The sequence below is a fragment of the Schistocerca cancellata genome, chromosome 4, assembly GCF_023864275.1.
Source record: "Schistocerca cancellata isolate TAMUIC-IGC-003103 chromosome 4, iqSchCanc2.1, whole genome shotgun sequence".
Taxonomy (NCBI): Eukaryota; Metazoa; Arthropoda; class Insecta; order Orthoptera; family Acrididae; genus Schistocerca; species Schistocerca cancellata.
In genome coordinates this window covers 441,199,573-441,213,364 of record NC_064629.1, presented here as the reverse complement: position 1 = coordinate 441,213,364, position 13,792 = coordinate 441,199,573, and the positions used below count along the sequence as shown (strand labels likewise).

The 13,792-nt window shown below is 38.6% G+C and overlaps 1 protein-coding gene across 2 annotated transcripts in view; it reads left to right on the top strand.

Moving 5' to 3' along the window:
- The window catches only part of LOC126183594 (WD repeat-containing protein 6), a 284,304-nt gene that overhangs the window by 175,796 nt on the left and 94,716 nt on the right, over window positions 1-13,792 (top strand). For both annotated transcript variants that reach the window (XM_049925694.1, XM_049925693.1), the window contains exon 11: window positions 5,951-6,133. In XM_049925694.1, coding sequence (XP_049781651.1) covers window positions 5,951-6,133 — 183 coding nt within the window. The remainder of the gene's footprint in view (window positions 1-5,950; window positions 6,134-13,792) is intronic.

The following is a 13,792-nucleotide window of genomic DNA, read 5'->3' as shown; positions in this document are numbered from 1 at the left end:
AACATGACAGCAGAACACGGGGGCCAAAAGGATAATCACATCATGGATTTCATGGAGCCTATAACAAATAACATATTTCACACTCATAGTGTAATACTCCAGAACAGTGATGTGACATTAAAGTTTTATTATCAGAAATACAGATATATTGAATTGTTTTCTTTGATTGTAAAAAGCATGAAGTGAGATTACTGACAAGTCCCAATGAGACAATTTTGAGCACATACTTTATAAGCCTGACTTCAGTAAAACTGTCATCGCTTTGTACACTTCAAAGATTGTATTGTGTCTCAGTCATTTGAGAAAAGTAAACTATCAAAGATTTCCTTGCAAAACTAGCTGAGCCCTGAGTGGAATTCTATGAAAAGCAAAACAGCTGTTTCCTCAGTATAAGTGCTTGGCATGGACTTCAGACAACAGAGGAAAGTGACACAATTGTGCCATTTATTTAGCGGCATAAATACATTTTCTGTTTTCTTATCCATTCATCCTTTGTGTTAGAGTGGTTCATAGTTTTATAAACCACACAGTAAGTTTAATGGAAAAAGAGAAATTCTTGTAAAGACAGGCTGTGGCAGGCACACCAGTCATGATAGAACTCAAGCATTACTTAATGCAGAAATAAATGTAGTATAAAATTGACTATATGTTTAAACATTTTGCCCTAATGTCCAGATTTTTTTGTAGTTTTGCTCCATATCTCTTTTTCACAGAATGTGCATTTAAAAGGAATCATTTCACATATGTATTGACAGTTATTCTTGAACCTAAGCATTCATTTCTATTTTGTGTATTGCATATACTGTGGAACTAAAGTGCTAATTTATATTGCTGTAATTTATGTTGCTGTTATTAACCAGTAGGTAAGAAAAGTGATTCTGTTAAAATTTCTGATTGTTAGTATTGCTTCCACTATTTTCAGAGTACAGTTTTGAATCCTGTTTAGAATGGCACTAAATATGTGTTCCTCAGAGCCACACTCTCCTAAACTTGATACTAAGGAAGAGTTTAATGACAATCATTTGGAAATTAGGTTATGCCAGAGTAATGACCTCCACTGTATGTTTTCACCATTGACTGAGCTTTTTATATTACAGTTTCTGTAATTAAGATGAAAAAAACATGTCAGGCATAGACATTCCGAACATTGATCTTATTCATCATTTGTGTGTCTGTGTGTGTGTGGGGGGGGGGGGGGATGGGGGGGGGGGTAGGAAGGAAGGATGAGAGAGAGGGATGGATGGGACTGGGAGGAAAAGTCACTAAGTGGGTCTAAAGTTTCCATTCCGTCCCATCCCTTGTGACCAGTCTGGTGTGGCAGTTGAAGATAGCAAAACAAAATGTGAAGTTTTAAATTTCACATTCAAGAAATTGTTCACACAGGAGAATCATACAGTCATTTGACCATCAGACAGACTCCCATTTGGATGACTTAGTAATAAGCATACCTGGCATAGAGAAACAACTGAAAGATTTGAAAGCAAGCAAATCATCAGGTCCGGATGGAGTCCCAGTTCAATTTTACTAAGAGTACTCTATGACATTGGCCCTGTACCTAGCTTGCATTTTTTGTGAATTTATCACCCAGTGCTAATTCCCAAGCGACTGGAAAAAAGCACAGGTGATTTCAGTGTACAAGCAGGGTAAGAAAACGGATGCACAAAATTACAGACCAACATCCTTAACTTCTCTTTTTGCTGCAGAATCCTTTAACATACTCTCCATTCGAATATCATAAGCTTTCTTGAGACTGAGAAGCTTATGTGCATGTGCAGAAACCAGCATGATTTTAGAAAGTATCACTCGTGTAAAACTCAGCTTGCCCTTTTCTCACATGATGTACTGAGAACTCTGGATGAGGGGCAACAGGCAGATTCCTAGACAACGAGTGTTCATCAGAGACAAGGGTATCGTCAGGAGTGCCCCAGGAGTGTGATAGGACTGTTGTTGTTCTCTTTATACGTAAATGATTTCGCTGACTGTGTGGGCAGCAGTCTGTGGTTGTTTGCTGATGATGCCGTGGTGTACGGTAAGGTGTCGAAGTTGAGTGACTGTAGGAAGATACATGACAACTTAGAGAGAATTTCCAGTTAGTGTGATGAATGGCAGCTAGCCCTAAATGTAGAAAAATATAAGTTGGTGTGGATGAGTAGGAAGATCAAACCTGTAATGTTTGCATACAGTATTACTAGTGTCCAGCTTGACACAATCAAATTGTTTCAATATCTGGTCATAATGTTGCTCAGCGATATGAGATGGAATGGGCATGTGAAAACTGTGGTAGGGAAGACAAATCGTTTATTGGGAGAATATTAGAAATGAGTGGTTCACCTATAAAGGAGTCTGCGTATAGAACGCTGGTGTGACGTATTCTTGAGTATTCTGCTTATGTGGCAGAAACAGAACAAATCAGCTGGTACTATCAGCATAGAAGGTAAAATGTGTGTGGAAATCATATGTCAGGAGCCCGAAGAAATAGTGACATGTTCGAGCAGGCAACCGCATATCTGCAGTCAACTCTCGGATACATTCTGCACAAATGTCTGTGTGTAAAACCATATGGGATGCAATTGTTTAATGTGCTGACTTTTGCAATGACTCGACGGGAGATTGTGGAACATATTTGTAATTCACCTAATGGTAACATCTTTTGTGCCATGTCCTCTTCAAAAATTTATGCACCATTTTTCTTTGTGGAGAAAAGCGTGAGTGGTTTTGTGTACCTGGACATGTAACAGCAATGACGTATGCCCCAATTACAGCAAGACAGTGGAGACTTCATTTTGCAACAAGATGGTTCTTCACCATACTTTCAAGCATTCGTGATTACCTCACTGTTATACTGCCTAAGTGATGGATTTGGATGAGCTTCCCATCATTACTTTTCTTCAGTGGCTTCTAAAGTCACCTGACATAAATGATATTGGCCATGACATGTTGATATGTGTATGACAAGAATCTGACTGTCATATTCATGTTTGCCATGTCACAAATGGTGCCCATATTGAGCACCTGTCATGTGAGTTAAAAACTTGGAGAGATGCTCTGTCCTTTGATATATATCTATTTGCTGTATGTCTTTTAGTTTTTACATAGTCATCTTCTGGAACCTAGAGCTAATTATGAATAACCTTGTATATGCTTTATTTGTAATCTCATTTTGTAAAAGGAAGCAAATATTCTCGAACCATGTAAGATTAAATTTTTTTTCAAAATGGGTAACATACTGGGGTATAAGTTACAGCATACCTGGAATGTGAAACAAATTAATACAAAAAATCAAGTGTGTGCAAAATTGGGCAGGAGGGGAAGGGGAGGTTGTCGACTATGCAATTTGGGATTACATAAAGTGGCTCAGCTGAATGACAGGCGTTCACATGTGGTGTATGCGTCAGTCCTGGTATGTCAGACAAGCTGGAATACAAGTTGCTGGAAGCTGTGACAAGTGCTAAGGATGCTGCACAGTTCAACATATTGTATGATCGTAATGGAAATAGTGCCCGACACAAAGGCCACCACATGAAGTGATTTGTGCTTTTATTTGTTCATGATCTGATTCTTAGTTTGGATTATGTCTGAACATGGAAGCTTTTACCTCAGAAATGTGTCAGTTTTAATACATCATATTTCAATGTGATAAATGTAATTCAACTGCCTTGTTCATTTAAACTGCAAGGTTTTGCAGGTGCCACTGTGTCAAGTATTTACTGTGAGTACCTCGATTTAGAGAAAACAGCTTTTTAATCATCTGCGATGATTAAAAACACACAGCCGTAAATTATAAAAGCAGATGTGTAGCAAATCACTCTGAATTCTAGGACTGTCAACAAAAACTGTTGAGCAGACAACCATTCAAAACTACTACCTCGATGTGCGGTACAAACATTACCACCCTACACATTTACTGCTGCTCACCAAACATCACAAGGCTGCAGAGGTTAATGTGGGCACTGGAACATCATCATTAGACTGTAAAATTGTGGAACAAAGTTACCTGAACTCACCAATGACAGGGTACAAATAAACTGAAAACCATATTAGGTTATATATCATGCTTCACAAAAAGTCATTGTTCAGGCATGTGGTGGAGCAACTCTTATGTGAGGGAATGAAATGGGTAATTTGATAGGTTTGCTTTTCTCTCTCTCTATGACAAACAATATGTGACGATACTTCCATGTATTTACATCTGTTTATTTATTTACAGTACACTGCGGGCAATGTGCATCCTCAATGCAAAGCTGTATCATCCCCACATAGTGCCAGGATTTTTTGAGAAACACTTCTCCTAATCTCAATTCTACCTAACACATTTGGGATGTTTTTGAGTGAGATGCGCATGTCTTGGGCCAAACTTTGCTCATTCTGAAGTATTTGTGCATGGTGGTTGATTGGTAATGAATTATGTTGTCGGTGTCTCATGGAGCCTGTGTTACAAAGCATCAAATCTCAATCATGGAGAAATGAGGTACTGACTGCTGTTTTACTCAGATGATAAAGACCACTTCAGCTGTATGCTAAATCTTTATTTATGATTCAATTAATTTCGTGGCATTAGAGCCACATCTTCAGGGATGTATCTTTATTTCATAATTTCTTTCAAATGATAACTGGTAGATGACCAGACATTCTTTGTCCAACTGCTGCTCAGATGTTGGGTCTGATTGCCGATTCTACGTGGAATCATCTTGTAGTTCAAGAATGTGTAGTCTCAGCATTATGAAGCTCACTGAAATTCACCATTGCAAATGAAAGATCATGAGAGAATGCTCTCAATGGGCAGTGAATTTTGAAAAATAGAACATATTACTTGACTTGTTTTGTCATCCCATCTAAAACTATAATTTTCCACAGAACACATTTCATTTATTGCTAGGTGTCGAAAAGTTGACAAGGGAAAAAATATTCACTTTCATCTGACTGTTGAGACTTGATAACAGTTATGACATCCTATGCTGTTGACTTTTCAAGATTTCAGATGTAGATCTCATTAATGTATAGTCATTGCTGCTACAACAGTTCAGTTAGATTGTATGAGTGCTGTTCCTGTAATTTAGCGTACTGTTTTAGGTACTGCCATTTGTGTGTGTGTGTGTGTGTGTGTGTGTGTGTGTGTGTGTGTGTGTGTGTGTGGAATTGCTGTGCCAAGGAATCACTAATTTAGCTCTCATAATGGTAGATGGAGCTAAGCCTTTTGGACATTTTTTACATTCCCATGGTTCACTGCTGGTGAACCTACACCCACTATAACACTTTCCAGTCAAGGACAGGAAGGAGCAAGTTACACTCAAATGTGCAAATGTAGTTCAGATCTGCAATGCACTTTGGAGTCTTCATTTTGAAAGCGATAGATGTGGATTTCTCGCAGTCATATTCTACTCATAGTAGAGAGATTTTTTTTCCAAGAGAGGAGACAGAAGTTGACAGTTGCATTCTGTCATAACCATCAGAAGGCCACAGTTCTGTCCTGGATTCATTTTAGGCTAAAATGTCTACTAAAATGTCTATGTAGGGCAGTATACTATACACTCCTTTTTGCCACTCTGTCACTTCAGCCTTCCAACCTAAGCTACACATGCTGAATGAGAAAGTATCACACTGTACCATCAGCATGGACCCACTGAATATTAATCTGCATTCTGAAAACGTTTCTGCCCCACCCCTTCACCTTTGCTGCTCCCACTTCCAACCTCTTCCATAGTGACTGTGAAGGCTGAAGTTGCCAAATTTTATGAGCTTGATGATTAATTTCATGACTGGTTATATTATATCATTTAGACAGCATGACAGATCATTTTGAAGGGATGTGTACATTTGAGGCTGTCATGGAAAATAGGTTACTGAAGTGTAGTGGCAGTCATAAAAAAATCTCCTTCCTGATGCTATAGTATGCCTTGTTTATCATTTTGTGCATTGTTGCATAATAATCTTGCAATTTTTTTATTTATAGGTGAAGTTTATTGTTTGGAGCCTTGAAGAAAAACGAATACTCCTAGAAGTTCAATGTGGAGGTGGTCATAGAGCATGGGACTGTGCAGTTAATGAAGATATTTTCACTTTTCTATATCTGAAAGATAATGTTGTACACAGATGCATATGTAACTTAGTTGATTTAACACGACCACACTTGCAGGTAAGCGGTTAAAAATAAATGTGAAATAAAAATTTTGGTTGCTTTGACTGCGTTGTAGCTTGCAACATAAACTTTTAATCATTGTGACATGTTATCAAGCTCATCCATACAACAGTTTATAGTGGTAAAGTGGGTTGGGGGGACTAGCCCTAGGTGTATGGAATATTTTTAATATTTTGAAGGACGAATGGCAATTTGTAAGTAGCCATAAAAAAGTCCCAGTTTTGAATCTATTAAAGACCTACATAATTTCAACTTTTAAATAATTTTCTTGAAAGAAAAACACCTGACTGCGCTGTGGAAGGGGTGGGGGGCACCCCCATCCCCTCCCACTCGCACCCCTTGCCTCCAGGTATGGGCGCACTTACCTCTTACTGGTACTGTAAGTGTGCAGCACAAACATTTGCTTAATCTGATGAAAGTGTTGCCATGTTGTCTCAGACTGCCCACAAAAAGCTTTACTTCATCTGTATGTCTTCTAACGTGTGTGGACTTAAATCAAACAGGAGGAAGAAATGAAAGAATGAATCTTATGAAGCTAAAAAGTAACTTTATTTTGAAATAAAAACAAAACAATAATGAAAAGGAATGCTGTCCACTCAGTACTGTTTCCACCCTGTATTTACCAAGCAAGGTAGCGCAGTGGCTAGCACACTGGACTTGCATTCAGGAGGATGACCATTCAATCCCGCGTCCAGCCATCCCTATTTAGGTTTTCTGTAATTTCCCTAAATCATTCCAGGTAAATGCCGGAATGGTACCTTTGAAAGGGCATGGCTGACTTCCTTCCCCATCCTTCCCTAATCCAATGAGACCAATGACCTTGCTGTTTGGTCTCCTCCCCCAAAACAACCCAACCCAACCCACCCTGTATTTTATAATATGCTCAGACACTTTTCGACACACCATCCACAGGCCAGTCAAGAAGTAGTTGCTTGAGCCTATACCACATCTTGCAGTGGCCTTCCTGAGGTCATTCAATGAGATAGGAGGGTTCATGCAGTGACACACTGCAAGTTTTAACTGTTTCTAAGCATGCTCAGTTGGGTTCAAAGCAGCAACCACCATAGGCCATTCCATTCAGTCAATTCCTGCTTCTCAGAGGGGTGTTCACAAGGTGGGTGCAGTGTTATCTTGCAGTATCATTTTGAAAGGTGAAACTGTTGCTGAAATATTGACCATAGAGTTGGATAGTAGGTTTGAGTATCCTGTCCTCCTGTCGCACAGCTTTCAAATTCCCCTCAATAGCAATAAGAGCTGTCAGACAGTTGTACAGTATATCAACCCAAAAAATGACTGACCTACTTCCCTGCTTAATCAATGTGACTGCATGCCTGATGCACGTATTTGTAACTGACTGGCACCACACTCTTTTATGATGAGTGTCAAGCATCAGACAAATCCTGTACTCAGTGGTGAAGGGAACCTGATGCCATTGATCCAGGTTCTATCTCAGGTGTTTCCCCTATCTCAGATGTTCCCTCACTCAATTTCTTCTCACACTATTGTACTAGGAGTTTTGTACTTTGCTTGTAATGGGTTATTAGAGGCCAAATAGATTGTTTGCAGATAGCTGCATGCTATCTGGTTTGACATAGTCCTTCCAGATGCCTCGTACACCAGTTTAGGAGGAAACTTCTCATGCTGTCAATGCTTCTTGTTATACAGGGTGCTTCAAAAATGACCGGTATATTTGAAACGGCAATACAAACTAAATGAGCAGCGATAGAAATACACCGTTTGTTGCAATATGCTTGGGACAACAGTACATTTTCAGGCAGACAAACTTTCGAAATTACAGTAGTTACAATTGTCAACAACAGATGGCGCTGCGGTCTGGGAAACTCTATAGTACGATATTTTCCACATATCCACCATGCGTAGCAATAATATGGCGTAGTCTCTGAATGAAATTACCCGAAACCTTTGACAACGTGTCTGGCGGAATGGCTTCACATGCAGATGAGATGTACTGCTTCAGCTGTTCAATTGTTTCTGGATTCTGGCGGTACACCTGGTCTTTCACGTGTCCCCACAGAAAGAAGTCACAGGGGTTCATGTCTGGCGAATAGGGAGGCAAATCCACGCCGCCTCCTGTATGTTTCGGATAGCCCAAAGCAATCACACGATCATCGAAATATTCATTCAGGAAATTAAAGACGTCAGCCGTGCGATGTGGCCGGGCACCATCTTGCATAAACCACGAGGTGTTTGCAGTGTCGTCTAAGGCAGTTTGTACCGCCACAAATTCACGAAGAATGTCCAGATAGCGAGATGCAGTAATCGTTTCGGATCTGAAAAATGGGGCAATGATTCCTTTGGAAGAAATGGCGGCCCAGACCAGTAATTTTTGAGGATGCAGGGATGATGGGACTGCAACATGGGGCTTTTCGGTTCCCCATATGCGCCAGTTCTGTTTATTGACGAAGCCGTCCAGGTAAAAATAAACTTCGTCAGTAAACCAAATGCTGCCCACATGCATATCGCCGTCATCAATCCTGTGCACTATATCGTTAGCGAATGTCTCTCGTGCAGCAATGGTAGCGGCGCTGAGGGGTTGCCGCGTTTGAATTTTGTATGGATAGAGGTGTAAACTCTGGCGCATGAGACGATATGTGGACGTTGGCGTCATTTGGACTGCAGCTGCAACACGGTGAACGGAAATCCGAGGCCGCTGTTGGATCACCTGCTGCACTAGCTGCGCGTTGCCCTCTGTGGTTGCCGTACGCGGCCGCCCTACCTTTCCAGCACGTTCATCCGTCACGTTCCCAGTCCGTTGAAAGTTTTCAAACAGATCCTTTATTGTATCGCTTTTTGGTCCTTTGGTTACATTAAACCTCCGTTGAAAACTTCGTCTTGTTGCAACAACACTGTGTTCTAGGCGGTGGAATTCCAACACCAGAAAAATCCTCTGTTCTAAGGAATAAACCATGTTGTCCACAGCACACTTGCACGTTGTGAACAGCACATGCTTACAGCAGAAAGACGACGTACAGAATGGCGCACCCACAGACTGCGTTGTCTTCTATATCTTTCACATCACTTGCAGCGCCATCTGTTGTTGAAAATTGTAACTACTGTAATTTCGAAAGTTTGTCCGCCTGAAAATGTACTGTTGTCCCAAGCATATTGCAACAAACGGTGTGTTTCTATCGCTGCTCGTTTAGTTTTTATTGCCGTTTCAAATATACCGGTCATTTTTGAAACACCCTGTATAATAGCAAGGGGAGCATGTTCTACACTTGAAATGACTCTTTGAGGCATTTAGACAGACTGAATAGTGTGCACTGGTTGCATTATCATTTTCACAGTTATAGACAGTGTGCTGTACTACTGAACTTGACACAAAATGTAGGTTTACTTTTACTTTCATTGGGCAAGTGGTTATGCCTAGTGATTTCCTGTGCTCAGAAAAGCTTTCTGATCAAACAAATACAAACCATACAATTCATGGGGATGATGCTAAAAAGACTTTGATCAGTTTTGGGGGAAGACATACCAACTACATACATAAAGTGCACGTGAATGAAACAACCTTAGAAGAATAAAATAGCAAAATTTCTACCACAGATGTGCCTCAAACTCAGCTCCAAGAGAATGGAAGACAAGTAAGTAAGTACTCGGGTGTCACAGTTGTCCCCTACTGACCAATTTCTGACTATGACACATATTCTCTTCCTAGAACCTCTTTTTCTGGTTTAGTACTCCCAGAATAAAGGATACCATGGAGAAATGATGTAACTGAGGTCCAGGCTTGTTTCTTAAATGAATTTTTCATTCTGTAGTGAAGTATGTACTAATGTGGAACTTTCTATCTGACTTAAACTGTGTGGGCGACTGGGACTGGAATCTGGAAGTCTGTTGTTTGAGTTCAGTGCCTTTATTCACTGAGCTATCAGAACACAACACACAATATTCTTTGTACCAGTAGTCCAGCAAGCTATACAGAGAGCACTGAGCATAGACAGGTTCCAGCTCTTGGCTGTGATATGAGTACTTCTACAGAGTGGCAAGTTAAGTGTTTATCCTTTTCTGTGTCTTCCATGCAGTATATTTATTAAATTTTATGTGTGTTTCTCTGTTTAAGAGGATTACTCTAGCATTTTTGTAAGCGTAAATTTATTCAGTCTCTAGTGCATCAGTTGCTCATTTGTTTTGTTCTGAAAGCAACAGCCCATTTGTTCAGTAAGCCAACCAGTCAGGATACAGCTAATGGCTGTGATACAAGAGCACCTACAGAGTGTAAAGTGTTTATCCTTAACTGTGTTTTCCACATATTACATTTATTAAATTTCATGCACATTTCTCTGTTTAAGAGGTTTAATCTCACATTGAATTGAATTGAATTTTATTTGATCCTGTAAGATTACATTGTGTACAGTAAATGTACGTGTAATATAGGACATCTCAAAGTAGTAACATTCATTATCACTTATTTTTCTACCCCTTTAGCTTACATTTTTACATCATTGACAATGAATAACAATATATACAAATTTAATGGCATAAGTATTCTGCAACACTATAAAACTCTTTTTCACTGAGATAATCTTTAAGTTTCTTTGGAAAGTCATTATCAAGTACGCTACCTTGCAGGTTTTTAGGCAGACTTCTTAGCAGTCTAATACCAGAGTACTGGGGTCCTTTTTCTAGCATTGCCAGTCGGTGGGGTATGCTCCCTACTTCATTCTTCCTTCTTGTATTGTGGGTGTGTACACTAGCATTTGTAATCCAGTCCTCACTACCTTTTGTGATGTACATTATTGTTTTGTATATATACAGTGATGAAAAAGTTAAGATACCTAACTTCTTGAAACAGTTTCTGCACATTTCAGAGGTCTTTCTTCTTAAAATGGTCCTAATTGCTTTTTTTTGTAATGTGAACACTCGTTTTGTCTCTTGTTTGTTTGAGTTTCTCCACACAGTCACTCCATACTGTAAGTATGGTTTGAAAAGTCCATGGTACACTGTACACAGAAGGTTCTTGTCTGAATACTGTGATAGCTGCATCATTAAGAATATGACAGAGCTCAGTTTCTTACAGACATTATTAATGTGTTTTTTTTCCATTTCAGTTCATTATCCACAAGAATACCTAAGAATCTAGCAGATTCTACTTCTTCCAACCTTGTTCCATCAACCTCTAAATCCATGTCTACAGCCTTCTCCTTGTTTTTGAACACTGCATACATAGTCTTTTTTTAGATCTATAACCAGTTCATTTTCAAACAGCCATTGAGCTGTGACATTTGCAGATATGTATGCTCCTCTCTCAAGCTGTTCCATATTTTGGTCATTATTTAGTATTGTCATGTCATCAGCATACAATATTTTCTTTTCTTCCTTTTCAACACCTATATCATTTACAAACACATTAAATAACAATGGCACCATTATCGAATCCTGCGGCACTCCATATCTGATGGGTTTGGTTTCTGATTGGTATGAGTTTCCTAATTATACATACTGCTTGCGGTTGCACAAGTATGATTTTATCCATTCACCTAGTTGCCCTCGAATGCCATAGTTGCCTAATTTTTGTATCAGCATTTCATGGTCAATGGTGACAAATGCTTTTGAAAGATCCAGAAACATTGCAGAGACAACGTATTTTTCATCCAAGGACTGTAAAATGTATTCTGTTAGACTGACAATTGCTGATTCTGTAGATTCAGTCTTTCTGAAACCATGTTGTGAGGGTATGAGAATGTTATGTTTGGCCAAATAATTAACTAATCTGGTATACATAAGCATTTCTAGGATTTTTCAGAAACCTAATATAAGTCGTCCTTATCCCCTTTCTTGTACACTGGCACCACCTTCATTATCTTCAGTTTTTCTGGAAAAATTCCATATCTGAAAGAACAGTTTACTATGTTCAGCAGTGGTGTTATTATCTGCTCACTTACCAGCTTTATTATATGATTTGATATTTCGTCATCACCAGCTGATTTCTTGGACTTCAGTTACTGTATAGTTTTCCGTAGTTCATCTTCCATGACTGGTCTTAAGAACATAGTAATGCTTGATCTTTTTGGTATCTTAATACTCTTCTGTTTTTGACTATTTCTTTCCAATTTTAAATTTTCTACTACACTGATATAATTATTATTCAGTATGTTTGCTATTTCCATACCATCTGTGACCACTGTGTTGTCTATTTTAATTGACTTAATACCTCCTTCTTTGTTTGACCCATTGTTTTCCTTTCTTTCAGCATTAATTGCATTCCAAGCTGCCTTTGCCTTGTTTTTTGAGTTGATTATGGTGGTCTCAATTGCTCTTGCTTTTGCTTCTCTTGCCGTTTTTCTATACTTCTTTTTTAACATTTTATAGTTTTCAGCTTCGCCCATCCATCTCAGATCCTGCAGCTACCTTTGCTGTTCTAGTATTTCACTGGTAATCCACTGTGTTTGATCTTGCAGCCTTTCTTGTCTCTTTACTTTGGGAAATGCTACATTAAAATGGTATTTAATTGTTGAAATAAATGCATCATATTTTTCATTTACACTCTGGGCCTGTACGGTTTCATTCCAGGTTTCCTTACTTAACATTATTCTACAGATGTTGATATTTTGTTCACTGATGATCCTGATTTCTTTGGTTGTTCATTTTGGTTCTGATACTGTCTCATTACTTCTGCAAAAGCTGATTAGTTGTCCATGATGATCAGATATTTCTGTCTGAGTTACATGTGACTCATAGTTACACATATTAGTAATTATGTTGTCAATAACTGTCTCACATTGTGAAGTCACTCTTGTTGGTGCAGTTATTGTTACTTTCATGTTATGCTGTATTAACAATTCTTCAAAATCCTGTCTTATTTTTGTGTCTTTTCCAATGTCAATGTTGAAGTCTCCACATATAAAAGGTTTCTCTTCACGTTCATTCTCAATAAGCTAGCAATTTTTTTTCAGAAAGATGCTAATATTGCCACATTGTGATCTGTACACACAAAACACTCTAAAATCCTCTGTCACTATACAAGTAACTTCAAAGTCTTTTTCTCTAGCTATGGGCAATGTAGCAGCTTCACTGTTTACATTCTTTAGGAGAGTACCTGTTTTAGTACATATACAAACGCCACCACCCTTATATTTAGATCTGCAGAAGTAACTACCTAGTTTGTAGTCCTTTATTGCAACATTACCTATTTTACTTTCAGTTAGTCCATGTTCACTGATGCATAATATGTCTGGTCTTACTTCACTCAGGAGTACTTCTGCTTCTATTTTTTTTTTTTTTTTTTTTTTTTAAACCAAAGTATTGAATATTTTGATGAAGTACTTTTATGTAATTTTTTCTTTTGTTGGTTTACATGTTGTGAGCTGTATTCTGAGGCAAATTCTTTAGCATCATCTTTTTTTGTATGGTGCTTATATTTTTCTTTTCGAGCTAGAGTGTATGATTTTTCACCCCCTTCAGGCCGTATCAGTTTCCCTTGCTTCTAATGATTTTGCAGACATCTGCAAACATTCTGCTGAAAGTTACAGACCCCAGTCTATTTAAATACAAGCCATCCTTTGCTAATGAGTTTTCATGTAGGAATTTGTTTGGGTCTATAAAAACTGCCCCAAGACGATCACATTGTTCTTTAAGAGCACAGTTTATTTTGGTGATATATTTTTCACTCACTGACTTTCCATTTATGATTCC